Source organism: Echiichthys vipera, assembly GCF_963691815.1.
Source record: "Echiichthys vipera genome assembly, chromosome: 22".
In the NCBI taxonomy this organism is placed as follows: domain Eukaryota; kingdom Metazoa; phylum Chordata; class Actinopteri; order Perciformes; family Trachinidae; genus Echiichthys; species Echiichthys vipera.
Window position 1 is genome coordinate 14,982,562 of NC_139847.1, and position 27,430 is coordinate 15,009,991.

Genomic DNA, 27,430 nt, shown 5'->3' on the forward strand with positions numbered 1-27,430 from the left:
TATATATCACCTAAAACACACACACACACACACACACACACACACACACACACACACACACACACACACACACACACACACACACACACACACACACACACACACACACACACACACACACACACACACACACACACACACACACACACACACACAGACTGAACCACCGCAGCCATTCCTATAAAGTGAGATCTGAAAATGGCCCCAATGCTATATCAGTCCACCTTGCACTTTCTTTCTCTCCCTATGTCTCTCTCTGTCTCCGGTCAGTGAGTTCTTGCCTTATTGCTCGTTCGTACAAAGAGAGGGTTGCTATCAACGCAATCCAACGGAAAAGTCTTTATTTGTTTCCAAAAGGTTTTCACTGTGATCAATACGGACATGCTGAATATTATAAAAGACAATTTGTAGTTCATTTTATGTACCATGTACATACAAAACTACAAATATGTTCATTTGCTTTTTTGAAGAAGTAGCTTTTGATGTGATCACATGAACACAGTGAGTAGCTATTCATAGCGATAAGCGCTGTTCATACAGGGAAAGTGATCGTTGTACACCTGCATTCAGTAGGGAAACTTGGCGATGTTATACCATTTTAGTCAATTGCCTGCTAAATTCGGCAAGACTAAAACATGATTGGAATGTCGCTCAAATAATACAAGAGTTGAGCAAGAACAGTACAAGAGCACCACCTGCGAGGCTGTTTAAAAGAGACAGGCTGTCTCACACAGCTATGGATTGTCCAAGTGCTTCAACTAACAAGATCACAGACGTCCAGTTTAAGTCTTTTCAGCAGAAAAGTCTGCACACTAATTCATCGGTTCTTGCTATTTGTTCTTCTTAAGATGGCTTGTTAGTATAAGACACAGTAACTGGCTACATGCTCAGGACAGAGTGAACAATGTAGAATCCACACACTGTTGAGTTGAGTCTGGTTTTTACCTCCAAGTACCAGAGTTAATTATCTTTTAAGTATTCCACTTGCAGCGTATTGAGGTGCACAAAATAACAGGACCACTCAATAATATATAACTTCACAGTTATAGTTAATAGTTTTCATTACAGGGTCCCATTGGATTGAAATCCGTTGTCAGTTGCTCACAATAAAAAGACATTTTGGCACAATCACTACAGTTTTTTCAGTTGGAGGTGCAGATGGATTTTTCATGTTTGCTCTTCACTACATGTGCTCTCCATTCTTTCTTCATCTCTCCATTTCTTGCCTTTCGCTCTGTCTCTCTCTCTCACTCCCTCCGTCCCTGCTTTCACGCTCTATAGTACCTTTATTTATTCACATTCCCCTGTGCCTTTTCCTCTCTTTCCCTCTCCCTCTCCCCCCTGTGGAGTTCCTCTTGTGTGATTTGGTGCTTCTAAATCTGCACACACACTCAGAGAGAGTGAGCTAGTCAACTGCAAACAAACGCAATTTGAACGAGCATCAAAACAAACTATGATACAGCTGACCTCGAAAAAAGCAGTCAAGTATGGAGGGAGAAAAAGGGATAGCAGCCAAAGAAGAGGAGGAAGTGCTGGATTTTTTATTTCCACAAGGAAGCTTCTCTCTCTCTCGGTCTTTCTGCTCCTCTCAGTTTTGGAAACTCTCCATGTTTTCATCATGTTGTTTGGCGAGACTGGTGCAGCTGCAAGGTCATCATCCTCCCTCTACTTCACACGCACACGCACACACACACACACACACACACACACACACACACACACACACACACACACACACACACACACGCACACACACATACTCAAATGATACTGATTCCAGTGTTATCAGTTGCTGTGGCGCTAAAAAGTGTGTGAAAGGGTCGGACTGCACGGAGAGAGGGGTCACAGGTCAAAGAGGGTGTCATGTTTGTGTCAGTGTCTGGTGAGAACTCCTCTAGTGGAGCCTCTATTATAAATACACTGACAGCCTCATGGTGAGGTGTGTGTTTGTATGATCTTAGCCCTGACATGCACTAGTGAGTTTGTAGCTTGGACACTGTAGTGCAGGAAGAGGCAGTCTTTTTGGTAACGTGATACAGAGAGACATACAGACAGACACAGAGAACATTTGACAAAACGACCATTGTTCTTTACACTGAAGGGAACTGAAACGAGAGTAGTGGAGAATCGGGTTGAGGACGGAGGCGCTGAGAGCATCTCTTCCCACTCAGGATACGCATTTCTGGGACACAGAGTTCCTACAAAGCCTCCTGGATCTATAAAGAGCACCAACTACTGTACCTGGAACAAGTCAAGGGAGTGAGGAAGAGAGAGGAAATGAGAGAAAGATAACTAGAGAGTTATTTGACTTTTGAGGGTAATTCTATCTGCATTTCATTCCTGAAAGACCTGAAACACTGACTTAGGCACCGACTTTGGCACTTGTTCAGATGGCAGTAACGGAGGATTTAAGCCTTTTGGCATAAACACAGCTCCCCTCACAAACACACACATATCCCTTCAGGGTTCGTCAGTAGCCAGTGGTTAAATGTTAGGTGCTTTGATCTCTGGTCTCTGTCAGTGGTCGTATTCAGTTCAACACACTGGCTACTTTGTTCCATTGTCAGGAATAGACCAAGCCCCAGACATCATGAACACAATGGGTGCTTCAAGAAGTGTGGAGATGTGTCGTTTTCAACACCTTTATCCGTTTTTAAAGAGTATCAGTGCTGCTCAGTATCTCATGATTTACGTCCAGTGATGACAATTAGTGCTAATGCAGGAAGAAGTGTGAGCAATATGTAGAAGACTAGCGATCTGTTCACATACAAACTCAATGTTTTACGCTCTCTGTTATTATTATTGTTTATTATTTGGACCTTCTACAATAGATGGCAGCCGGTGTGTGTGAAGGTCAGATTGGTAAATGGGTGTGTTGTCTTTATCTGGAGTTTAGCGACGTCCTTGCATGGTAATAGGTGTCTGAGAAGACGTGGTGGAAATGAAGGAAAGAAATGTGGTCTATGTAAGCAGACGCTCATGAGAAGCTTTAGCAGTGTGTTTGTGTGATTAGGGGGTTAGGTTGTGGTGTCTAGGATGTGGGGTCACCTGGTATGTGAGCGAGTGTTTCTGTGGCTGTCTCGGTGGCCTCTCCAGCTGGCTGTGTGGATGGAAGATTTTCATTTTTTACCAGATGGGAGGTAGACCTCTATGGTTTCTACTAATGTTAATGAGACATGTGCAGGATTGGTGTGTGGTCCTGATTTTCTTTAATGTATTTTTTTTTTCATTTAAATTGTTCCATGTAGTCTTTAAATTCCTCTCCCTGTTCGTTAAACTGCTATACTCAGCCGTCCCACACTTGCTACACACAGGACACACTGCTCCTGCGTTTCCCAGCATTGGAAATGCTGCTGAGCCCGTTTGAGTTTGAAAACTCCAGGGTTTTGTTTTGGTCTGGATAGGCACAAACAGAGACCTTAAGAAACAATGACGCACCTGCTTCCATTACTGGTATATAATATTTCTAATATGTCACCATATGTACTTTGCAACATCTCCCAATCTGGGTTTTCCAACGCTCACATTGCCTTATACTTGTGTTACTTTCAGTAACAGTTCCACCTCATCAGAAGTGGAAGTTCTAAATATGTGGTCATTCTTTTTGTCATTGCTGGTCTTACTCCAAAGTATTTTCTGTATTTTCAGTCTATACATCATTATTTCTGAAATGAAGTTAAAACGCTTGTGTGGACATTTTTTGTTTTGAAATGCTGTTTTCGAATAAATACGTAGTACTGTAGTCATTAGTCCTTAATTGATGTTGAAACAGCTCTTCCCTCTTGCTGCTCCACATCCCCACTCTCATCCTCTTGTCTCCACGTCTTAGCTTCTGTCTGAGACAATCAAATCACTATCAATGACGTGACCTTTAACCTCTGTCCCAAATTCCTCTCCTCTCCTCTCCTCTCCTCTCCTCTCCTCTCCTCTCCTCTCCTCTCCTCTCCTCTCCTCTCCTCTCCTCTCCTCTCAGTCATTCAGGCCAGCAGGCTGCTAATTGGTGTATCTATTATTGATTGGCCCAGTCTCTCTTCCCTATTAGCCTCTATTACTATCAGCTCCACTGAAGGACAAGCTTCTAGCTTGGTGCAAAAACTTTGTTCTCTTAGTTTCCATGAACTCTCTCTCTTTTTTAATATCCTGACAATCTATATAAATGCAAAATGTATTAGAGCACATTGATTTGCCTGAGACAAGAGGGTGTGAAAATGTGAGTATCACCCGTGTGTGTGTGTCTCTACATTAGGGTGCACAGCACTTGTGTGTGTGTGCGTGTGTGTGTGTGTGTGTGTGCGTGTGTGCGTGTGTGCGTGTGTGTGTGTGTGTGTGTGTGTGTGTGTGTGTGTGACTAGAAACACAGGAAGCCTTGTGGTGGACAGCTGTGTAGTTCAACAACATCGTCATTTTCAGCAACAGACAGGAAACTGGCTTTGTTAATTATTAAACACTTTTGTCCACATTTAAGGCCAGTCATAGGATTTAATCCTGTGACACACACACACACACACAAACACACGCACTGCCCTTCTTAGTCATTATTTGACTGAAAGTGTGGGTCAAAAGTCCCAGAATAATGTCATCAAAATGAGACATGAGGCCTTATCATCTATTGTGGGTGTCTGTGTTGTGTGGTGTAATTTCAGTTAAAGACATTTACTTGGAACCTTTCTGGTTTTACAGTGGTAGACTTACAATTTCCACAGAAAGGAGAACAGAGATTTCACTTCCCTAGACAGTTTGTGTAGTTAATGGTCAGTCCCTCTTAGTTATGGTGGAGAGCTATAATTACAGGACTTTCTGTTAGATATTAATGCTGGGGTCAGTTAGCTGCCCTTCTTTCTCTCTGAGTATAATCAAGGCCATGGTCCGTCTTAGCGTCTTAAATCTCACTCTCTGGCAGGTTGCAGACACAGCTGTAGGGTTAGATGATATAGCTCGCCGTCATTGGGTGACACTTTGCATTTCCTAGCTGGTGTGATCCTTATCTTCATGTTTATGCACTATAGCCAAATGGATGTTAATACATCTCCCCTTTGCTGTCTCGGTCCACCGAGAGTATAAGAATCTGAGCTTTGCTGTTTGAGCCTTAGAATTGAGGTGGCCTCGCGCACTTATTTGTGTTGACAACTCTTCTCTTCTCCTTGATCAAGTACAAATAAAACATTTTCACTGGCATCACCACAAGTTCCTCCTGTTTGTGGTTCTTCAGAGTATTGACCAGCCTCTTGAGAGTGACGTCAACTCTGACGATGTTGTCATTTTTGGTAAATCATTTAGCAATAAAGTGGTCAAATTTAAATATATAAAATATCCACAAAATCAGATCTCTCTGTAGCCTCGATTTGATGTCAGCAACTTGTTTTTATAATAAATAAAATCTTAGCTAAGTGTGTGTTTTTGTGTGTGCGTATGGCTTTAGGTCCTATTGATCTTCCAGCTTGAACAGCATGTAAACTCTGGCCTTTGGTTCATAACCCCAGGGGTCATCAGTGATGTGACACTGACCAGCTGTTGCTTCAGCACTTGCATGTGGTATCACTCCTTGTGTGTGTGTGTGTGTGTGTGTGTGTGTGTGTGTGTGTGTGTGTGTGTGTGTGTGTGTGTGTGTGTGTGTGTGTGTGTGTGTGTGTGCCTGCAACCGCATGCAGATGTTAGCTAAAACTGTGTGGTTTCTGCTGCTATAATGAGAAATGTGTGGGGTCTCTGTGTGGTTGCGTGTGCAACGGATAAAGACATGTAGTTAAGTTTTAAGGCAAAAAGAACTGCAGAAGAAATGAAAGCTGTTGCATGGATTTTCCAATTACACAGGGGCTATAGTGCACTGTATACTGTGGTGCAGCATACACACACACACACACACCCACCCTTACCAAGTGTGTGTGTGAATGGATCGTTGTGTGTGACTGTGTGCTGGCCTGAATCTAATAGTAAGCACAAACTGAAACCCACAATTTAGAGCTGCTATCCGGCAAACACTTCAGGTGAAAACCATCTGTGTGTGTGTGTGTGTGTGTTCTTCAAGGTCCCTGTTGTGTTGGCACAAGTAAATTAATCTCACACCATTTGGTTTTTGCCCAGATACCTCCCTGTCATGCCCCCCCGCTCAGTCTCATGTTGTTTACACTATACTCAAGGGAAAACATCTGTAACAACAACATTACCTAAATTCTCTAGGGAGAAGTGAGTGTGATGTTGTGCACATCTTTTTAAGCTTTCAGCGCTTTGAGCACTACCATCGTGATTGATCCCTGTAGAGATATCTTTACTTGTTTTTATCCCTCCACAGGGTGGGCAAAGGTCAGGCTCAGCTATAGAAAAGCAGCCCTAGAGCTGAAAGCGACATAGTGCCTTGCACATCAGCATGGCAGATGCTGCTCACAATGGCCTCATTCAGCTGAATGACATTATTTCTAAGCACTAGTTATTCCCTATTGCTATAAAGTGTGAGGTGAGATGAATCAGAGAGGTTGCAAAATGATTATAGGGATTGGAGAGAAAAAATATTCCTGTTACAACAAAATGATGCTGAGAAGGGAAACTATTTGGTTGAACTGCACATAATTCACATCTCTACCAAGGCCACAGTGTGATGTGGGTTTACCAGTTTAATGTTCAGGGTTCATTGGGTGATAAGGTACAGAACAACTGTTTTAGTGTAACCGATGTTATGGCTGCTCCTGCTCTGTAAAGCGTTAAAGAGACACAGATTGTCTCACTGTTTAGTCTGAGTGCACCGGCCAGAGCCTAAACACAGCCAGGCAGGTGCACCTTTGTGGGAAAGATGTCATTATACAGTAATAAAGGTTATCCAGATTTACTGGGCATGTTATTATGTTTGGAAGTAATTTCCTTAATTCTAGTAAAAATGATTAAAAAAAGGGTTTATACCAAACTCTTTCCCCCCCACATATTAACTTTCAGCCACCACCAGTCTTTAGAGGGCAATACTGTGGATATACTGAATATATATATATTTTTTTATGTAGCTCCACTCATTCCGTCTCCTTTTAAAAGGCCTGATATTCCTTAAAAGATTCATGATTGTGCAGGATATTATGCTGAGGTATTTATATCATGCAACGGGATGGCTTTATTCTATCCAGCAGTACAGTCTTACTTGGAGTAAGATAAAAGAAAAAAAAAACGGGATTGTGTTGATTCAATGACTCATTCATACAGAAACTCCCTCTCACATACACACTGGGCTTTAGGTACACACACTTCATGTGTGAGGGCTGGTGCACGCTGCAGGCAACCGCTTCTAAACCAACACACACACAGCATTCACACACACACACACGCACATGCACACGCTAATCCTGCGGGGCATGGGCGAATTTAGGGCAAGCCTGATTAGTAGTGCTACTGCTTATCACCAGGAGCCAGTGAGAGAGTGAGAGAGTGAGAGAGAGAGAGAGAGAGAGAGAGAGAGAGAGAGAGAGAGAGAGATGGGAACTGGGCAAGAGAAATAGGTAGTGGGAGGATGGGAAAGGGGGGGGGGTGAGAGAACTGGAGGTATAGAAATGTGGATTCACACAAAGGAACTCTCTGTGTTATTATTATCACTATTGTATCAATCTAAAAATCATCCAAATATAAACAAACATCCCTGGAGGAAACAGGAAATAATAAAAAGACACTGAAGAAGAGTATCGGAGCATTAAGTGATGAAGTAGGCAATCAGCCACCGCAACCTTGGACCCCCTCTTCCTCCCTATAAACATGTCCCCCTTCATCCTACTTGTGCTTCTCCCAATGAACTTGTAGCTTTTATTTTCTGATGCCGTATTTCCTTTCTTTCTTCTTTCCCCTTTCCCCTTTCTTAACCTGTTTTCTTTATACTTGGTAATCCTCTACTTCCCTTAGGACTGCTGCTGCTGCTGCTGTGTGTGAAACAGAACCTCTGGAGAGGCCAGTGTTGTGTGTCACGGTCATTTGGTGTTTCTGATGTCTTTGTCTCTGGACAGGAGGGAGGCCACATATGCACTACAAAGTGGGTACCACTCATAGACCGTATAAAAAAATACCTCTACATCGAGGTCCGTTCTCTCAACTTGATCCAATCATACTCGCCTATAGGAGTCGTCATCTTCTCAGACTTTGACTCGGTCTCATTTCCTGTGACGTTGGGGGGAAGGAGATACGTCCATCTGACTGAGGTTTACCTCTGAGGTGAAGTGAGGGCTGGTGGCTAGCTGTCACTGAAGAGGCCACGCCCAAATTATTCAGAAGCTTTAACCTCCAATAAAATAAAAACTAGCCTGGTATAACCCCCGCCCAGTGTTGTCATGCAGATATGACTTAAACATACAGACTAGAATGTTTTTTTATTATTTATTAGGCCCTACATAGGTTTAATTATGATGTGAAAATGGCTGTTTAACATGGGGGTCGATGAGAAACTGCTCTATTGTGCAAACTTCTCCTAGTGCACACTCGGAGAACTGCGGTTTCTGGCACTTCTGTTTTTGATCAATAAGGAAGTCGCTGTGCTGGGGGCTTGGTATGATAAGTCACATTTTAAAGCTTTTCGAATGAAAGGCTTATAAGTCTTATAACTAAAGGCTTTTTTAATTCTTAATAAATGATTTATGAATGCTTTGAAGATATGTTATAAGGCATTAATGGAAACTACTTTGGGGTTGCCAGGATGTGAAAAATCCATCTAGCTTGTGTTAATCCTCCCCCATGCTTTGTCTTTTTAGCTCCTTAATTTCATTGGGAAGACTGCTCTTTTAATCCTTTAACATTTATAACAGCACATGGGATGGTTAATGGTAAAAATCTTTTATTATTGACACGTTACTTTAATAGCAGCTATGACCCTAAAGGACCCTTTACTGAAGACTGTATTTTTACCGAGGATAAGTACCTACAAATGAGATTTCTCGCAACCTGACAACCCAAAACTTACTTGTTATAAGCATTTTATATTAAAAACTAGTTCTGTAAAGTGTATTGTTATGTCATAGTGTCTGTTGCCACTGCCATGTGTTTTTATATTTTTCACTAGTGTACCAGCATCTCTACACCTCGTCAAACAGCCCTCACGTAAATGAATTGCCACCTTCAGTATTGTCAGTTCCCAAGTCCCTTAATTCTCTTTGAAATGTTATAGAAATTGTGTTTTCTCAGTGTATTGTTTTTCTAGTGAGAGATTCGCTCAGTCATGCACACCCTCACACTCTACTCTGGTTTTTCATTTAGACATTAATTTCAGGGGCAAGATTGTTTTTTATATTGTATTAAAGTCACCATAAAAGTTTTTTTTTTATTTTTTTTTTACAAACTATTTAATTTAACTTGATTCAATTTGCAGACACGCCGGCACACAGGCACCCTTAACTGTGGTTCTAATAGATCTAACTGAAAGGAAAAATAAGCCGCGTATGTGTACTCAGCTGTGAATTTAGAGTGACCTTGTCGGCCTTCATGGTAGTGCTTTGCTTTGTGTGCTGTGATAGATTTATTATATTAAATCAGATTTTTTTTTGTGATTTTTTAGAATTTAGCTGTGACATTGGTTCATCCATGTCCAAGAGCATTTTCTTCTTCTTACTCTGCTTCTATTGAGATGTGATTGCTGTCACTGACAACCCAATTTAGGTTCAAAATAATGTGATCTTTAACAATGGTTGGCTGTGACACATTCTGTCTGCAGTACTGTACACCTCTTTGGATGTTGCTCACTGATGCGTGATTACTACTAAATGAACCAAACCGCAGCTGCATTTCAGTGAAATTATCTTTTCAACTTTAAGTGTCCGCACCTTACACACTGTGCCGTTGTAACATTCAGCTGCATTTGTATCTAGCGACTGATGCTATGAGGACCAGCCTCTCTGTAGATCTAATGAGCATGCAGCTTTGATGCTCTGATGCCTTGATGCTTTTGTCCGACCCGTTTATTGCTTGTTAAAAGGCTGAAATTGACCGTTACCACTACAAGAGGGGGCTTGTCTTTCTCTTTTTGCTTACTCTCTCTTGATCTCCATCACACAACTGAGACTATGTGATGTTTTGTCAAACCGAGGTCAGAGAAGGAAGAAATTTCGTTTAAACAACAGATGCAGGCCGAGCGATTTATCTGTATACTTCTGTATTTTCAATTCACGTTCTGAATACCCCACCTATGTCTTACTTTAACACACTCCAGTAACAGCTCTTGAGACAGGATATGCCTGAATAGCTGTCTTCTGTCATCAATCAAAGCAAAGACAATGAACCACTTGGAAACAATAAGAAAGGGTTAACCACTACTACTACACACAAACACATACACACACACAAACACACACACACACAGGCACACACAGGCACACACACACACACACACACACACACACACACACACACACACACACACACACACACAGGCACACACAGGCACACACAGGCACACACACGCACACACACACACACACACACAAGCACAATCTCAGTAAGCATTTGAAACTGACCTAATGTTTATAATAAACTCCACCATGTCTGTGCAGATGACAGAAAACACTCAGCTGAAGTTGATTACATTTTCTGAACATAATAATAATAATTAAGTGATAATGGCTACGATATATTTATTTTTACTGTAACTATGCATACTCATGCCCAGGATGCAATTAAGCCTGTGAACAGTGAGGGCAGCGTGTCCACACACAAGACACAAAACCAGAAGTTAAAGGGAGGGTTCAGGTTCAGCCATGTTTTCCATAGAAATAATGTAAAAACAATTGGGTAAGAGTACTTTTTGTTGTTTGTTTTATCGTTTATGTTCTGTTTTTAAAAAACACTTTTGAGCCTTACAGCTGAGTAACTGAGAGGCAGGAAGGTTCTCTCACTTTGGGCGATGCTAGTTGTCTGCTATCACTCATCATAATGCATGCTGAAGTGTTAGCATGGAGCAGACAAGCCCGCTAATGGGTATGCTGTCTAATGGTACAATCTGCCAAAAGCTTGTGTATTCCTTTAACCTGTGGAGTCTGACTGCTGCTGAACAATTCAGAGGAAACGGCAGCGGGGGATGATAGTGGTATAAATGTGTGTTTCTGCAGAGTGTGCTGCTGTGTTGATCATGCAGCTGTGTCCTGTCTCACTGTAGGGGCTGTGTGTGTGTTTGTGTGTTTTAAGAGACTGTGGGGGCAAGAGCATGTGTGTGCCTCTCTGCATCTCTTCTCTCCATCCCGTCAGTTTTGATTGACATATGCAGGAGGGAGGTGTATAATTTATCACTTCCTGGTTGGTCCCATCCCACAATGCCCTGCAGCCAGAGACCAGGGTTGGTCCCCGAGAGCGAAAGTCAGTTTATTAAACCCTTAATGGACACACACACACACACACACACACACACACACACACACACACACACTAGACCCTGCTGGTCTCTCTCCCTGGCTGCCTCTCAGTCATGTTTAATGTATAATGAATGAATGATTCATGGCAGGGGAAGGATTTTGTATTTTAGGACTACTTATTCATTTATACTCACACCGGTCGCTTTCTAAAATTATACCCTGGGTATGATTTTTTTTTTTCTCCATCATGTATGGGGTTGCCAGGTTTACTAGACACATTATACGAATAATTTTTAATGCACAGTTCCTCATTTTCTGTTAAATTGTGCATTTTGTCTATTGTCCCAGTTACATCCATGTTACAGCACCTTCATAAACACTGGTCTATTATTAATATGTATTATTACAGTCTCTCTGTGTGGGGCGCCTCCTCTTTTACACATCAAAACCTGGCTTCAGATTCATACTTGTCATGCACGAATGAATATTCATATATTGATAAATGGATCAAATAAATCTATATTGTAAAATGGGTCATTTGTATCGAGAAATTGACTAAATTATCAACCAAACCTGCAGTTCCCCTCTTTCTAAAATTCCTCGGCTCATTGTCTTGGTTTTCCTGAGCAGTAATTTAAAGGTCTCATGTTGTAAAAAAGGGAGATTTACGTGTTTTTGTGATTTTAAAGCAGGTTGACGTTCTATATAAATATATACTATCCTTACTAGAGATGTGCTGATCCAGGTTTTTCCAATCCAATCCTATACGGATTCTTGGGCTGAGCGTATCAGCCGATACCCGGTACCGATCCGATACTACTGTTGAATGAACTGTATACTTTGCCATGTGAGTGAAGGCATCAGGCTTGACATAAACATTTAGCCTTGTTAGAAAAATGCAACAAATTATCACAGATATAAATGTATGATAGTGCAGAGAGGCAGGCGAGCGCACATGTGCTTAAATGAAGCGTTTCAGACAGAGGGTAAATACAAGTGTATTCAGACAGACAGTATAATAAATATAATATGTTTTTCAAACATTAGAGCACGTAAACGTGTTCTAGTAAAAATCTAATATGGGACCTTTGAGTGTTTTGTTCAGTCTCAGTGCTCCCATGAGCCTTTTCAACCGCATTTTCAGTGAAATCCCTCTGATAAAGCTCTGTACATGCAGGTCATGTCAGTGTTTTGCTACCAAAGATAAGGAGATATTGACCATGGGTTTAATTAATTAAGTTAATTTTAGGATGTAGTCTTTTTCTTATTCAGTGTACAGAGGTACCATCACATTGCCTTTATTCTTTCACACAGTGTATAAATCTGGCCCGCTGTTCTTTGTTGCAACATGTGTCCTTTTGATAATGTTACCACCATCACACATACACACCTCCACATACACAGTCCACACATGAATGGGTTCTGTATGCCTGCGCCACAAAGACACTCAGGCAGGAGGTGATATTTGATACGTGGTGAGCTGTGGGCCCCTGCTGTCAAAGAGGAGGTGTTTACCCAACCTGCAGAGCATCCTCTCTTCCCTTGTGACACGTCAAACAACATTTATTAAGAAAGTGCTTCTAACAAACAGCTACATATGTATGTCACCATAAAGATAAAAGACAAACAGGAGAATGAAAAGCAAAAATTCTATATTTCTTTCCAAAAAGCGTCAGGCAACAGAGGTGTGTGTGCGGAGGGCAGATGGTGTAGCTCTAGGAATCATCTCTCTACATTAGGGTGCACAGCAGGTCTGCGTGTGTGTGTGTGTGTGTGTGTGTGTGTGTGTGTGTGTGTGTGTGTGTGTGTGTGTGTGTGTGTGTGTGTGTGTGTGTGTGTGTGTGTGTGTGTGTGTGTGTGTGTGTGTGTGTGTGTGTGTGTGTGTGTGTGTGTGTGTGTGTCCTCATGTCCTACACGGCCAGCGAGGACCAGTTTACAAGGACATCACCCCAGACCTTGCCTTTGGCCTGTGTCACTAACACTCATGTCTGCTTTTCTGTGTGTGTGTGTGTGGGTGTGTGTGCATGTAGAAAGACAGGCTGTTAAGTGAGTTTGAAGAAGTGATGTCTTTTGGGGATGTGAGGCTGCAGGATGATGGATGGATGGATGGATAACAGAGCAGATGAAGCGTGACAACAAAAGGGACAAAAGCATAAAAAGAAGGCAGAAATATAAGACTTATAGGTCTTTTATGATCTTCTCTTTTCTCAGATCTTTCGTTTGAAGTCAGCTTTGTTTGACATATTGAGGAATGATATGTTTATTTCAGTAACTCAGGGCATAAATTGGGAATAAACTACAAATACTTTAAATGAAGGATAACAACAAGAAAACTTCACACATGAGATAAGCAGCTTTGTTCGTAGTTGAGCAACAGCTAAACAAGCCTGTGTGTGTGTGTGTGTGTGTGTGTGTGTGTGTGTGTGTGTGTCCCTCCTCACACTGGCTGATTTTCATGAAGTGCAGGCCCTCAGCAAGCAAATCAGAGAGTTCGGCTTGCTGTTTGACTGCCTGGAGGCTTTTATCTGAACAGATGGCTCCTTAGTAAATGAGAAATGACATTCATGTGAAATGTAACGGGAAACAGACACAGACTGACTGGACGGAGGCAGGGGGAGAGAAAATGTCTGTGATTCAGTTACAGGCAGATGTTAGTGTGTAGAAAGACACAGACAGGCTCTAAGTGGAAAACCATGTCAACAAGCATTGTTTTTTAGAAAATCCTGACATGGTACTTTGAGTTCTATCCACCATAACAGGAAAAGAGGATGATTGTATAAGTTTTAATTTGCAGTTGACGGTTGACAAATTAGGGGTCATATTCCTCGAAGGCTTTTCCCCAAACTATATTCTCTTTCATGTAATGTGGGAAAAGTTCAAACAGTATAATTATGAAGGTGATTAAATGAATGTTGTTTGCTGTTGAAATGCTCTAAAATGTGTTACAGTGTCACCTCCTCACCTCTACCTGCAGAATAATACAGGGTGTGTGCATGGGTGTTTTTGTTCTGCCTTTCTCTGAATCCCCATATTATCAGATGCATAGAGAGCTCTTTAGACTAAATTATGTGTGTTTATAGGATGATATAACTACTTAAGAAATAAAGGTTAGAATATCTGAATAGATCTTACAGTAAATTGTGGCTATGGGTGATATAGCTACAATCTTCTATCCTGATATGAGTCATGTTTTTTGGATAACAATAGGCTCTATATACTGTATCATGGTATAGAATGTTTTATGGTGATTTAATACATTAATAAATAACCACATGATAAAGCACATTTTCGTTTACTCCCGTGTAAACTAAATACTTGACAGATGAAAAGTACGTATTTTTTCCTTTTTATCAAGAACTTGACTGCAAAATGAACATAACAGTTTCATACGCTAACCAGTTTATTAATGCATTGAACTGAGTAGTAATGTAAAGTGTGATGTTCAAAACAAAACCACATTCTTCAAAATGATATTTCCCCCAAAATCACATAAACATTTTAATCTGATTTTATCACAATTCCATTCCACTGAAAGACGATAAACCTTAACAGAGTGGGACATTTTACAGTTGAGAAATAATACTGGAGACACTGTTTCTAAATGACTCAAAGACATCTTTGACCTTTTCTGTATTTAAATGGTTAATGGACGTGGACTTGACTACTCAAGGTGCTTTCACACTACTTGTCACATTCGCCCATTCACACAGATGGCAGTGGACATCTACATACCATCTAATCTAACCATTCACTCCACATTTACACACCCATGCGCAGCACGTGGGTCCAGTGTCTTGCCCAAGGACGCTTCGACATGCGGACCGGGGGAGCTTCTTCATTACTTTTTCATGTACTCCGATACAGACAAACCTATAAACTCAATGTAGCGCCAGTTTATTTGTTGGTCAACCTTAGCCAGCCACCTGCCTCTGATTCTACTAAATAAAAAATGTGTCAGATTTGTCTTTGTCAGATTAACATTAAATACATTATACTGTTCCTTGTATCTTATGTTAAGTTATGAGTCTGCATCTGTTTGTGTTTGCACAAACGGGGGGCGTAGGCTTTGTTATGGTCATTAGTCATGTTCCATTAAGTGTTTGATTGTGCAAATACATAAACTGAGTTATGTGTAATGAGAGATGTGTAATATATTCTTTTGCTCTTGTCGGTTTGTTTGAAATTAACATCACAGGCTGTATTCATTAGCTTAGTCTTTAATCTCGTCTAGTCCTTGATGACTTAAGCTGTGGTACAGTGTGTTCCTGGTGTGTGTGTGTGTGTGTGTGTGTGTGTGTGTGTGTGTGTGTGTGTGTGTGTGTGTGTGTGTGTGTGTGTGTGTGTGTGTGTGTGTGTGTGTGTGTGTGTTTGAGATGTAGTAGATGTAGTATGATTCGGGAACAACGCACTGGTTCCCCTCTGTGAATTTTCTGTTCTCTCTGAACATTTCTGACCCTTTTTTCAATGAAGGTCAGCAAAGGTCAGCGTTGTAGGACTTCAAAATAACCTGCTAAATCCTTTAAACACACACACACACACACACACACACACGCACACACACACACACACGCAAGCACGCACGCACGCAGGCACGCACGCACGCACGCACGCACGCACGCACGCACGCACACACACACACACACACACACACACACACACACACACACACACACACTCTAGACCCTGCTGGTCCTGTGGTGGACGGAGAGAGCAAACGAGCTGAAACACAATTCAGAAGCTTTTAGGATTGGATCCATGTGATAGTTTTGAGATTAAAAAGACAAATATATCTGAGATTAAACATCATGTATTATGTAAAAGATGAATTATTCATTATATATCATGATTATGCATAATAAATGTTATTGTATTTCTCCTCAGCAGTGGGTGTGATTTGACTAAATCTAGAAATCCAGAGGAACGTTTAAGGAATAACGGAGATAGAAAAGAAGAGAGCCAAGTTTACGTTTATCATGCATGTAACTATCAAGAGAGGAAAAGAGATAAAGTCACAAAAACAGAAAAATAAAAAATAGATGTAGGATCAAAGGGATTAAAGAAGTGAATCTGTAGCTGATTGTGTAAGAGGGCAGGGTGAAACTCATCTCTTTACCTCATTCTGTTTATTCATTATTACATTTTCGGGATGCAACTTACGATTATTTAAGAATCCAAGGTGATGTCTTTCTTTTTGTCAGCCCAAACCCCAAATAGATTCAGTTTAATGGGAGATAAAACAGAGAAAAGCGGGAAATGTCCATATTTATGAGACTGAAAACAGACAAAACACTGACAATTTTGCATTAAAAAGTACTTACTACTACTTACTTATACTTTTGTCTTTTGTCTAATTGATTAGTCAGATAATTGTTGCAGCTCTACTTATGGACATATACACGGCTAGAGGAGGCACTAATCATATTTATTTCAGCTTGATGTAGACCTCAGTTTCCAAATGTGCATCTTTAAGAGTCATTGTGGGATTATTCACAGCAGCACAGACTTCCCTTGAATGCTGTTAATCTCATCCTCTCTCTGTTTTGGTCTACAGATACTGTTCTTGGTCCAGATAGCTTTGAGGGTGCTACCAACTTCAGCACCTTCCTACTGGACCGTTTATCAGGCACGCTGTTACTGGGTGCCAGGGATGCCATACTGGCTGTGGACACCAACAAACTGAACAAACCACGAAAGGTAGGAAGGGTGTGTGCATGTGTGGTCATTGAATACTGTATATCGAACACGTTGCTAAGTTGATCAACGTATTGAACCGATCAGGAACAGAGAATTAAAGGTATACTTAAGGAAATACACCTATTCACTTTCTTGTCATGAGTTGGATGAGAAGATCTATACATCTTGTATCTGTATGCTAAATATGCAGCTAGAGTCAGCAGGTGATAGCTAAATGAGTGAGCTTCAGAGTTGCTGGCTGGTTTTAATATATATATATATACAGTATATATACAGGTATATATGGACTCACTCTGTTTCTCCCTGCTTGCGGTCATTCAGTCTAATTGTCTACTGGCTGTGGCTTCGATTTTCTCTTTCCTCTGCAAGAAAGTCGATAAGCATATTTCCATAACTCTGGAACTATTTTATTTCTTTCATGGTTCTCAATACTAATGATTGATCATAAGGTAAATAAACAAATCGGTACGTTTAAGAAGATTTCCACCTTGTTACTCCCTAGAGCTTAGGACTCTTAACCATAAATGCATTGAAGTGTCGAGCTAATAGACTAATACATTGAAGAGAAAAATAACAGAAATTCTCCTGAGTGCTGAGATGAGTCTAAACACTGACTACTCATCAGCAAGTGGTGACCAAGTGAACATGACTGATCCAAATCTCAATGACTGTCTTTTCTCTTTTTCCAGATTGTTTGGGATGTGCCAGAGGAGAAGAGGAGGTCCTGTGTGGCAAAGGGAAAGACAGAGGTGAGAGCTGTGTGTGTGTGTGTGTGTGTGTGTGTGTGTGTGTGTGTGTGTGTGTGTGTGTGTGTGTGTGTGTGTGTGTGTGTGTGTGTGTGTGTGTGTGTGTGTGTGTCTGTCTGTGTGTTTTCACCCCACACGCATTCTTCTTTTGAAATTCACTTCCTGCAGAGACAGGTTGTTTGGCCTAAGGGTGCCTATAATATATTTTATAATATAATATATTTTAAATGTCCAGAAACTATTTTTGAAAATTGTAGTTCTTTGAATGTGAATCTGAGATTTGCTCATTGAATATTAAATGATTTATACATGTTTACTTAAAGTGCTTATAGCTAAACCTAAATAGATTTTCTTAAGGGAGTGCAAGGATTCAGATGTGATGCAAAGCAATCAGATTTCAGCCCTATTTTATTTATATTCCCATTTTATTTCAAGCATTAATTTATTGGATTCAAGTGGCTTCAGAGAATGTCTGATTTCACGGTCCTTTATTTTGTGCTCCAGTGTGTTTGTGTCTGTGTGTCTGTGTGTGTGTGTGTGTGTGTGTGTGTGTGTCACAACCCCGTGCTGTTAGGCATTGGATGGGAAGTTCTGGGACTCATGCCAAGACTTCTTTAGGGGTGTGTGTGTGTGCGCGCGTGTGCGCATGTGTGCGTGCGCGCATGTGTGCGTGTGTGTGTGGAGAGACAGAAAGGGAGTAAGAGTGGTGTATGTGAAGTCACAGATGCCCAGTTACTGTCTATGTATACTGATTAAATAGAGCGCAGTGTACACTCAAGCTGTACATCTCATTATGCTTCGACTACAATCAACCAAACTGCTTACAGTAAACTAACTGTACACTGGATCTATATTTGTTGAGTAATGTCTTACTGATTCATTGGTTTTCACCCGGCAGTACCAGGCTTATTTAGAGCTTCAGAATCATAATGTAGCCCTCCAATGACCTGATAATGCTTAAAAATGCCTGAAAAGTCCATGGATTTAGGTCAAATCAAAGGATAAACAAAGCTGATGGAAGCACTGTGTATTAACAGCAGGGACATGCAATAAGGGAAGGGGAAGAATTGTAGATGGAAGTGAGTAAGGAAGCATGAGGAACATTGTTACAAGACCAAGAGAGAGAGAAATGACAAGACATTAGACTCAACAGGAGTTTGTGTGTGTGCGTGTGCGTGTGCGTGTGCGTGCGGAAATCAGAGGTGTTGTAATAAATAAAACAGAATTTCAGTGGAGTTTAAAGTCAACATTGATCATAAGGCATAACAAAACATTGTACATGTCATTTGTGAGACTAAAAAAGTTAGGTAAGCACTGCTCTATGAGGTGTCAACCACGGCTGACTGTAAATCCTAACGGGTAACGGGTGAGGGGTACAATGGGTTTTTTTTTCCGTAATGGCAGCGAACTGAATTTGTATGTGTAAAGACGAGGGAGCTCAGTAAATACATCATTGTGTTGTATATCTATGAGACCTACAAAGCAGCTCATTCGTGGGTGTTTTGTGTATCATTTATGCATGATGAGTAGTTTAAGGTGCAGTTTGCATTCCAGTGTGTGTTAGTATGCATTGTGTCTGCTGGTAGCAATGGGGGTCTCAAGTGTCTCTCCCATCAGTTGGCATCTCCAATTTCCAATCAGAATCACTTATACTCCAGCTGTTCTCAGAATCCACAGACATCATTTTGCTTCTAAAAACTCGTATTCACCATATCAGTATCTATTTGAATAAACATTGCATATTTTATATATATATATATATATATATATATATATATATATATATATATATATATAAAAATATAAATATATTTATATATTTTATTTTATCAAGTTAATAATTTTATGGCAGATGAAAAGTAAACTTCCTCTTTTACATATGTATATGGCAACATATAGGCTTACAGGAAACTGGGAAATTAATATTTCTTCCTAATTTGCTGGATGTAAAAACTATTTTGTCTTGTCTTCATTTCTGGGTGTTTGTCTCTCCCTGCAGGTCGACTGCCACAACTACATTCGTTTGCTGGAGTTTCTGGGCGATGGACGCATCTATGTGTGTGGCACCTACGCCTTTGACCCCCAGTGTGCATTCCTGGTTAGTGAGTTTGTGTGTGTGTGTGTGTGTGTGTGTGTGTGTGTGTGTGTGTGTTTGTGTGCGGCCTGTATGCGAATGTGAATTTATAATTGAGTGAGATGTTATAGGGCAGATCCATCCCTGAGGGTCGTAAAAGAGCATAAAAGAGCGCAATTAGAGTTAATTATAGTGCCATTTTAAGCAGACAACCTGTAGAGATCAAATTGAAACAAATTACCACCAATTAATTTAGAGAATATTAAAACACAATACAGCTGTGTATATAAGAGTAATCTACATAATGACCTTTATTAATTTGCTGATTTTAACATTGCCCTTGCAGTTCTAACTTCTCCTTCTCTCTTCCTGTCGTCCTGCAGGAGCTCTCCTCCTTCACCTTGGAGAAAGCTGAGGATGGAGTGGTGAAGATGGAGACGGGGAAGGGGAAGTGTCCCTTTGAGCCCAGTCAGCACTACACAGCTGTTATGGCAGGTGGGACAGCACCAGTGAATGTTTGACTAATTGATTGATTAATGTGTTCGATGTCTGTCTGATTGAAATGTCCGCCTGATCTAAGGCATAAACTCACGTCTCTCTCTTTCGTGTAGCTGGTACGCTCTACACAGCAGCCACCAGTAACTTCCTGGGAACGCTGTTTGACATCTCCCGGGCAACAGGCGCAGAGCAGGAGCGCATCCGAACTGAAAGATCCATCAACTGGCTGAGTGGTGAGACACATGCACACTTGCATACACTCACAGAATAAACCCCACTGTGTTGACATGCACAAACACAAACACACTTTCACTTCAAATTATGATGGTCTTACTATACCCACAAATTACCCCACCCTCAAATCTATTGTGTGTGTGTGTCTGTGTCTGTGTGCCTGTGTGTGTGTTTCTCAGATCCTGAGTTTGTAAGCTCAGCATTCATAGAGCAGTCTGCAGACAGCAACCCGACAGGGGATGATGACAAAATCTACTTCTTCTTCACTGAGGTGGCCAAAGAGTATGACCTCTACACCAAAGTCAAAGTGCCTAGGGTGGCACGAGTCTGCAAGGTAAGCCAACGCCCTGATTGAATGACTGATTGGTTGACCAATTGATCGCCTCATACAAATTCACTGTTGGGCTTTCTCCCCCCATCTGTTCAGTCTGATGTGGGAGGGATGAAGACTCTGCAGCGACGCTGGACCACCTTCCTCAAGGCCCAGCTGGTGTGTGAGGACAAACCCAGCGGTCAGCGCTACAACATCCTAACTGATGTTTTCACTACGCAGCACACACCGGGCGACCCCAGCAGCACACACTTCTATGGGCTGTTCACCTCCCAGTGGTAAGCGACGTTCACTTTTGTGATATTGTAATACTGACAATGTAGTTGTGTTTCAGTTACAGGAGGTCACAGTGACTGCAAGTCACAACCAACCTAGCTGCCCCCTCCCCCTCCCCTGTTTCCTGTCTTTATGCTAAGCTAACCTAAGAGAACTCCTGCCTGTAGCTTCGTATGGCATGAGAGTGGTATCGACCTTCTGTTTTTGTGCTTTATTTGGACAGTATAGCTGGAGGTTTGATAAGAAATGGGGGGGGGGGGGGGGGGGGCAGGACTTTTAGCCTCTGTATATGGGGCACCTGCTCTAGCCACTGAGCCACCCGGTATTGACCTTCTCTTGTAACTTTCATTATGTATTTCCCAAAATGTCAAACTGTTCCCTTGATATTGAACATATTAAGAAAGTAAAAAATAACAGCATGGCGTAATGTAAACCATCCCTTTTCTTCTTCCTAGGGAGCATGAAGAGTTGTCAGCAGTGTGTGTTTTCAGTTTGTCCGACATCAGCAAAGTAATGGATGGCACCTTTAAAGAGCTGAAGAAGACCTGCGAGAACTGGATCAACCCTGAACCCGTCCCCACACCAAGGCCTGGCCAGGTATTAACCTGTACAACCACAACATCACTACTAATACACTTCTACTTTACACAATGCCTTTTATTTCATTCTACCAGACTCAGACATGACCTTTTTTCTACTTCCCCCCCACACCTTTTAGTGTCTGAACAACGCTTTGAAGGCTGAGGGGTTCGAGTCCTCCCTGAAACTTCCCGACAAGGTGTTGACATTTGTGAGAGACCACCCCCTGATGGAGAACAGTGTTATCGCAGCACCCCTGCTTGTCCGGAAGGGAATCAGATACACCAAGTTGGCTGTAACACTAACAGGCAGCGTAGAGGAGCGAAGGGGAGCAGTGCTGCACCTCGGAACAGGTAAGGAGACACAGTGGCCAAAGTGCAGTGCTGTAGTCAGACATAATAAAATATGTTTAATGTCTAATATTTCTAATATTATTTATATATAAAACAATTTTATACTTTGAAACCAATCATGATTTTATGACCATCCTCAAATGATTTAGATACATTTTGATTTTGATATGAAATAAACAAAATTTAATGTTGTAAATAAAACAAAAATAAATGAGTGTTCTCCATGTGTGTTTGTGTGCATGGCAGACCGTGGGGAGCTCCACCGGGTGGCAGTAGTGGGCCAGAACGCCACCTTACTGCACGAGATTCCTCTGTTCCCCTCACAGGAGCCTGTCAACAATATATTACTGCACAAGGTATTTGCACTATCCTACTCCGAAACCACACACAAATGCATATATTTATCAGCAGCGCCCAGAAATATCTTATATGTTGCTCAGTGGTTCTATAATGGTTTCCCGTGTTTCTAGGGCCAGGCTCTGGTGGGCAGCCCTCTGTCTCTGGCTCGTGTCCAGGCTGAAGGTTGCGCACTGTATCCCAGCTGTGAGGTGTGTGCCAGGGCCCGAGGGCTGGGCTGCGTGTGGAGCACAGAGGAGGAAGCCTGCAGGCCCACAACTGCAGAGTGAGTACAACAGGAATATCACAGTGAACTGGAAAGCTTCCAAAAATGAAAAGCTGATGCAGACTGCAGCAGTATCGGGTTCCAAAATGGGTTTAGTAATGTGTAACAATTGACCTATATTTCTTTTTAGTATGTTCATTTATCATTTTGTGTATGTTGTTTTTAAAAAAACCTTAAAAAAATTCCAAGATCATCCTTGTACCTTAAAGTTTAAAAATGACAGTATTTAGTGTGAATGAAATGAAAAAAAGTGGCCACATGGAAATAATAAAATCTTTGCAATCTCTGTGTATTATTATTTACTTATCAAATTAATCTGTTTATAAACTTGAAGAGATATATTCAGAAAAGTAGGACCAAGACAAGTCATACAGTTTTGCTGCTAAAACTTTAATTCAAGTGGGACTCCTATTTGTGTGTGTGTGTGTGTTTGTGTGTGTGTGTGTCCAGGCCTGCTCCAGGTGATATAGTAGACAACGCCTTGCGGAAATGTGATATAGAGGAGGGTAAGTGTATCTCTTTTTCTTTTCTTATAGGCAAATCTCAATTCTCAATTGATTTCAAACCTTTGTATCATAAATTTATATTCTCACTTTTCTCTTGTCGTTGAGCTCTCTTCTGTCTTTCTGTTTTTTACCTCCTCCAGGGCGTTGCACCCCGTCCACGAGGGAGCTGCGTGTTGCTATTGGTCTCCGCCTCCTGTTGCCATGTGTGCAGTTGTCTCCCAGGCCCTGTAGCTGGGAGCATCCTCCACACAGACACACCAGGCAGCACCACTCTGACCTGGAGGTGACTGTCACAGAGGACAGCCTTGGAAAATACATCTGCACTTGTCAGGTACACAGGCACTACATGTAGGCAAAACTTGTCAAATATGTGTTGTTATTGTCAACTGTTGTCAGATGCATATGTGATTCAAAAGGTGGGCTCAAACCGATTTAATAACTACTGTTATGTTGCTCTTCTCCAGGAGGCGGGACCAGGTAGCAGAGACCCCACCCCCTGCCGCAGGGCAGCCTATCAGCTAACACTAGAAGGCCCCAGTGCTGGAGGAACAGTGGCTACAGCAGGAGGTCGTCACGTCCTGGCCGTATACATCCTTTTCTTCTTCTTGGGTTTAGTCCTCGGTATATTTTCCCTCTACTTCGTGACACGACGACGCAGCATTGCCCGCCAGGGTCACCATCTACCAGATAATTCGCTGTCATCAGAGAAGGGGCGGGACCTGCTGGGCTCCTCAGCCACGCCACAGTCCCCTAGCAGTGCCAGCCTGCTGTCAGAAGGATTCAGATTAACAGAAAAGCGTAATGGGACGACGACGTCAAACACCACTACAACGCTCCTCAGCAACCAGGGGAATGGTGGTCACCATGGCAATAGCTACAGCGGTACCCTGATCCACAGCAACCCCAGCAATGGCCACGGGAATGCTCTGTATACCAACTGCAACACAAGTAGCAGCGGGCTTAAGTTCGCCTCTGAAATCTTAGCTGCAGACTTGCTGGATGGAAGGACAGGGGAGAGGGAGAGGGGGAGACCTGAGGGGGTAGAGAGGGAGTCAGGGGAGGGGGATGAGGTGGATGAGGGGCTGGGGGATGGGTTAGGGGATGGAATAAAAGGACTCGAGGAGGAGTTGGCCAGCTTTCCCATGTTTAAATCACCAGCACCACTGGCAAGGTGTGAAGAAAGTTCCATATGAAAGGGTGATGTAAATATCCTATTGATTGCACTGTGTTTCATCCTCCAATCAAACTGAATAATACTATGAGGAATATAAAATGGCTACTGCCAAATGCCTTTGAATGGGAGCTGTGGCATGAAGAGAGATTACAGAGATGTATATGAGAAATATATGATAAGTTTATGTCTAAGCATGTGAGAGAGGAACATGTTACGATGTCAGTGATGAGAGCTGCAGCGAAATAAATGTCAGATGTAATATAAAATGTAAATATAAACAATGAAGTTGACTGTGGACATGGAGTGAGTGTGATATCACACAATTTAAATGTTTAAAAAAAATCAAAGATGAAATGTCTACATGTGTAGACATTGAAAAGCCATATTGTCTTTCTCCTTTGTCTGTTGTTGTTTGCTCTCTCATTCTTTTCTCCTGATGGCACTGCAGAAGAAAAGTGCACTTTGAATCTCTCAGCACCTCTCTCTATCTCTATTCATCTCTCTGACACATCACTCATATCCCAGACCTTGACAGGTCCAAAGGCACCAAAGGACTGCTGAGAAAGTCCAGTCAGACTGCACCAGTCCTGGTTGTGAAACAGAAGTATGTCACTGCCAGAGACTAAAGATCCATAAAGAGAGTCCCTCAGATGGGCCACAGTGACTGTGACGGGGATGTCCCTGTCACACTGCAGCAGAGGTCCAGAAGATAATAGGGTTGAAGGTCACCAGGCAGATTTGGGTCAAAGCTCAAGATGCACAGCAGATGCAAGTAACTGTGCCTGTCACTGTTCACCTTCACAGTTACTGAGACAGAAGGCAAATGATTTTCAAAAGGATGATAATTCATTTCAGCCAACACTGAATGGACCTTACCAGATACAAAGTCACCATCACCTCGTTTTGAGATTGTGGAACTTTAAACAATGTATGTTTTTGTCACGTTGTTTTTTTAATAAAGCCTAAAAGGTTACTCTGAACCTGGCGTCACACCTAAATCTGGATGTGAGAAAGATTTGAAACAAATGGTGGTGTTTGTCTCTTATCTCCACAGAAATGCAGCAAACCTGAAAGTAAATTCTGCACTTGCAAGTGCGTGTGAAGTTGTCTGTGAAGAAGTGAAGTTCATTGATTCTACCATAAGAATACATTTTGCACATGCACTTGTAGCTTAATCTATGACACAGGAATATTTCCATTACCATTAAAGATTCCTAAAGTTTTACATTTTAGGCCAAGAATGAGATGGAGAAGCTTGGTACCAACATATGAGGTATATATGAAGCTACAGCCAGCAGCCTCTCAGTTTAGCCTAAAGGCTATCAACAGTTAGCCTGCTCTGACCAAATGTAACTAAATCCACCTGTTACAGTTTTTTCTGAATGCTTAAACACTAATCGTGATTCTTGTAGCACAATTTCTAAAACTATTTACACATATAGCAAAACCACTCACTGAGTTTGTAAAACTGGAAGCACAAACACTGCTTTGATCTCAGTTTGCAATTTTGCAACACACACTTTGCAAAACTGTAGGCACAATTCACTGCACAACACTCTTTTTTGCAGAACTTTAAACACAACTCACTGCTTACACTCAATTACCAAATTTCCAACACACTCTTATCATTAACACTATTTTCCCAACTGTCTGGCACACTTTCACATGTGAAAACTGTTTTAGATAATTAGTTCACTTTGCATCAGCCTAAGCACTATAAATAAGCCACAGGTAAGCTGTCTATGTGGAGTACAATGGAAGGAGGAGTAAGAGGGGGAAGAGTGAGAATCAGAGGAGGCCGAGGAAGATGACGAGGATGTGAAGAAGTGAGAGGGTTAGAGGAGGTTAGAGGAAGAGGACAAGGAGGAGCAAGAAGAGGACGACGAAGGGTAAGAGGAGTAAGAAATAGAATAACTGATGACATCAGAGCTACAATAGTGGACCATGTCATCAACAATGGGATGATCCTGAGGGAAGCTGGCCAAAGGGTTCAGCCTAATTTGAGCCGCTACACTGTAGCAAGCATCATTAGGACATTTTGAAATGAGAATCGGAAGTACAGTCACTTTGTAGCACTGCCATACTCTGAGAAACACAGTACCATACGTGTACCATATATGCAAAAATACTGAAATTGTTACTTTGCAGAATTAGTAGACGCCCATTTGCTGGGGGCAGAGGAGGAATGTTTACTCCAGAGCGAGAGACCCATATAGTGAATATAGTGATTGCCAATAACGCAATAAGACTGGGCGAAATACAGCAGCGCATTATTGAAAGTGACACCATCTTTCAAAACATACACAGTGTGAGCCTTTCTGCACTAAGTCGTGTACTTGCGCGCCACAGAATCAGAATGAGTTCCTTTCAAGAGAAACACTGAACGTGTAAAGCAACTGCGATATGACTATGTGCAGGTAAGCTATAGTATCATTGGTTCTGAATTTGGAAGTGCATACTGTAGTGCTGTGCATGGGCCTGATGTGTTGCATTTGTTTTGTCTTGTACAGAGAGTGATGGAGCTAGAGGCAGATGCCATGGGTCATGAGCTGCTTTTTGTAGATGAGGCCAGTTTTAACCTGAATAAAACAAGGAGACGTGGCAGGAACATTATTGGACACCGTGCCATCATCAATGTCCCAGGACAACGTGGTGGTAACATAACCATGTGTGCAGCTATAAGCAAAAATGGTGTTGTTCACCATCATGCAACCATAGGCCCATATAACACTGCACACATTATTGCATTCCTGGACACTTTACATGATATGCTCACAGTTCAGAGACCTGAGCATACCCCATATGTCATCATATGGGACAATGTTAGTTTCCATAGGGCTGCTTTGGTCCGCAACTGGTTTACAGACCACCTATCCTTCATGGCTCTCAACCTCCCTCCATACTCTCCATTCTTTGAAGAATTCTTCTCTGCCTGGCGCTGGAAAGTGTACGACCGTCATCCCCATCAACCGGTAGCCCTTTTACAGGAAATGGAGGAGGCATGTGAAGATATTGACCAGGCATCATGTCAGGCCTGGATACGGCATTCAAG

The 27,430-nt window shown here is 41.8% G+C and overlaps 1 protein-coding gene across 1 annotated transcript in view; it reads left to right on the top strand.

Moving 5' to 3' along the window:
* The window catches only part of sema4f (sema domain, immunoglobulin domain (Ig), transmembrane domain (TM) and short cytoplasmic domain, (semaphorin) 4F), a 53,202-nt gene extending 27,865 nt beyond the window's left edge, over positions 1-25,337 (top strand). The window contains exons 2-15 of the mRNA XM_083937008.1: positions 16,843-16,985; positions 17,675-17,734; positions 19,731-19,829; positions 20,189-20,300; positions 20,417-20,536; positions 20,717-20,871; positions 20,965-21,146; positions 21,600-21,741; positions 21,863-22,076; positions 22,323-22,432; positions 22,547-22,698; positions 23,149-23,204; positions 23,345-23,535; positions 23,669-25,337. Coding sequence (XP_083793134.1) covers positions 16,843-16,985; positions 17,675-17,734; positions 19,731-19,829; positions 20,189-20,300; positions 20,417-20,536; positions 20,717-20,871; positions 20,965-21,146; positions 21,600-21,741; positions 21,863-22,076; positions 22,323-22,432; positions 22,547-22,698; positions 23,149-23,204; positions 23,345-23,535; positions 23,669-24,397 — 2,465 coding nt within the window. The 3' untranslated portion in view covers positions 24,398-25,337. The remainder of the gene's footprint in view (positions 1-16,842; positions 16,986-17,674; positions 17,735-19,730; positions 19,830-20,188; positions 20,301-20,416; positions 20,537-20,716; positions 20,872-20,964; positions 21,147-21,599; positions 21,742-21,862; positions 22,077-22,322; positions 22,433-22,546; positions 22,699-23,148; positions 23,205-23,344; positions 23,536-23,668) is intronic.
* Positions 25,338-27,430: the final 2,093 nt, after the last annotated feature.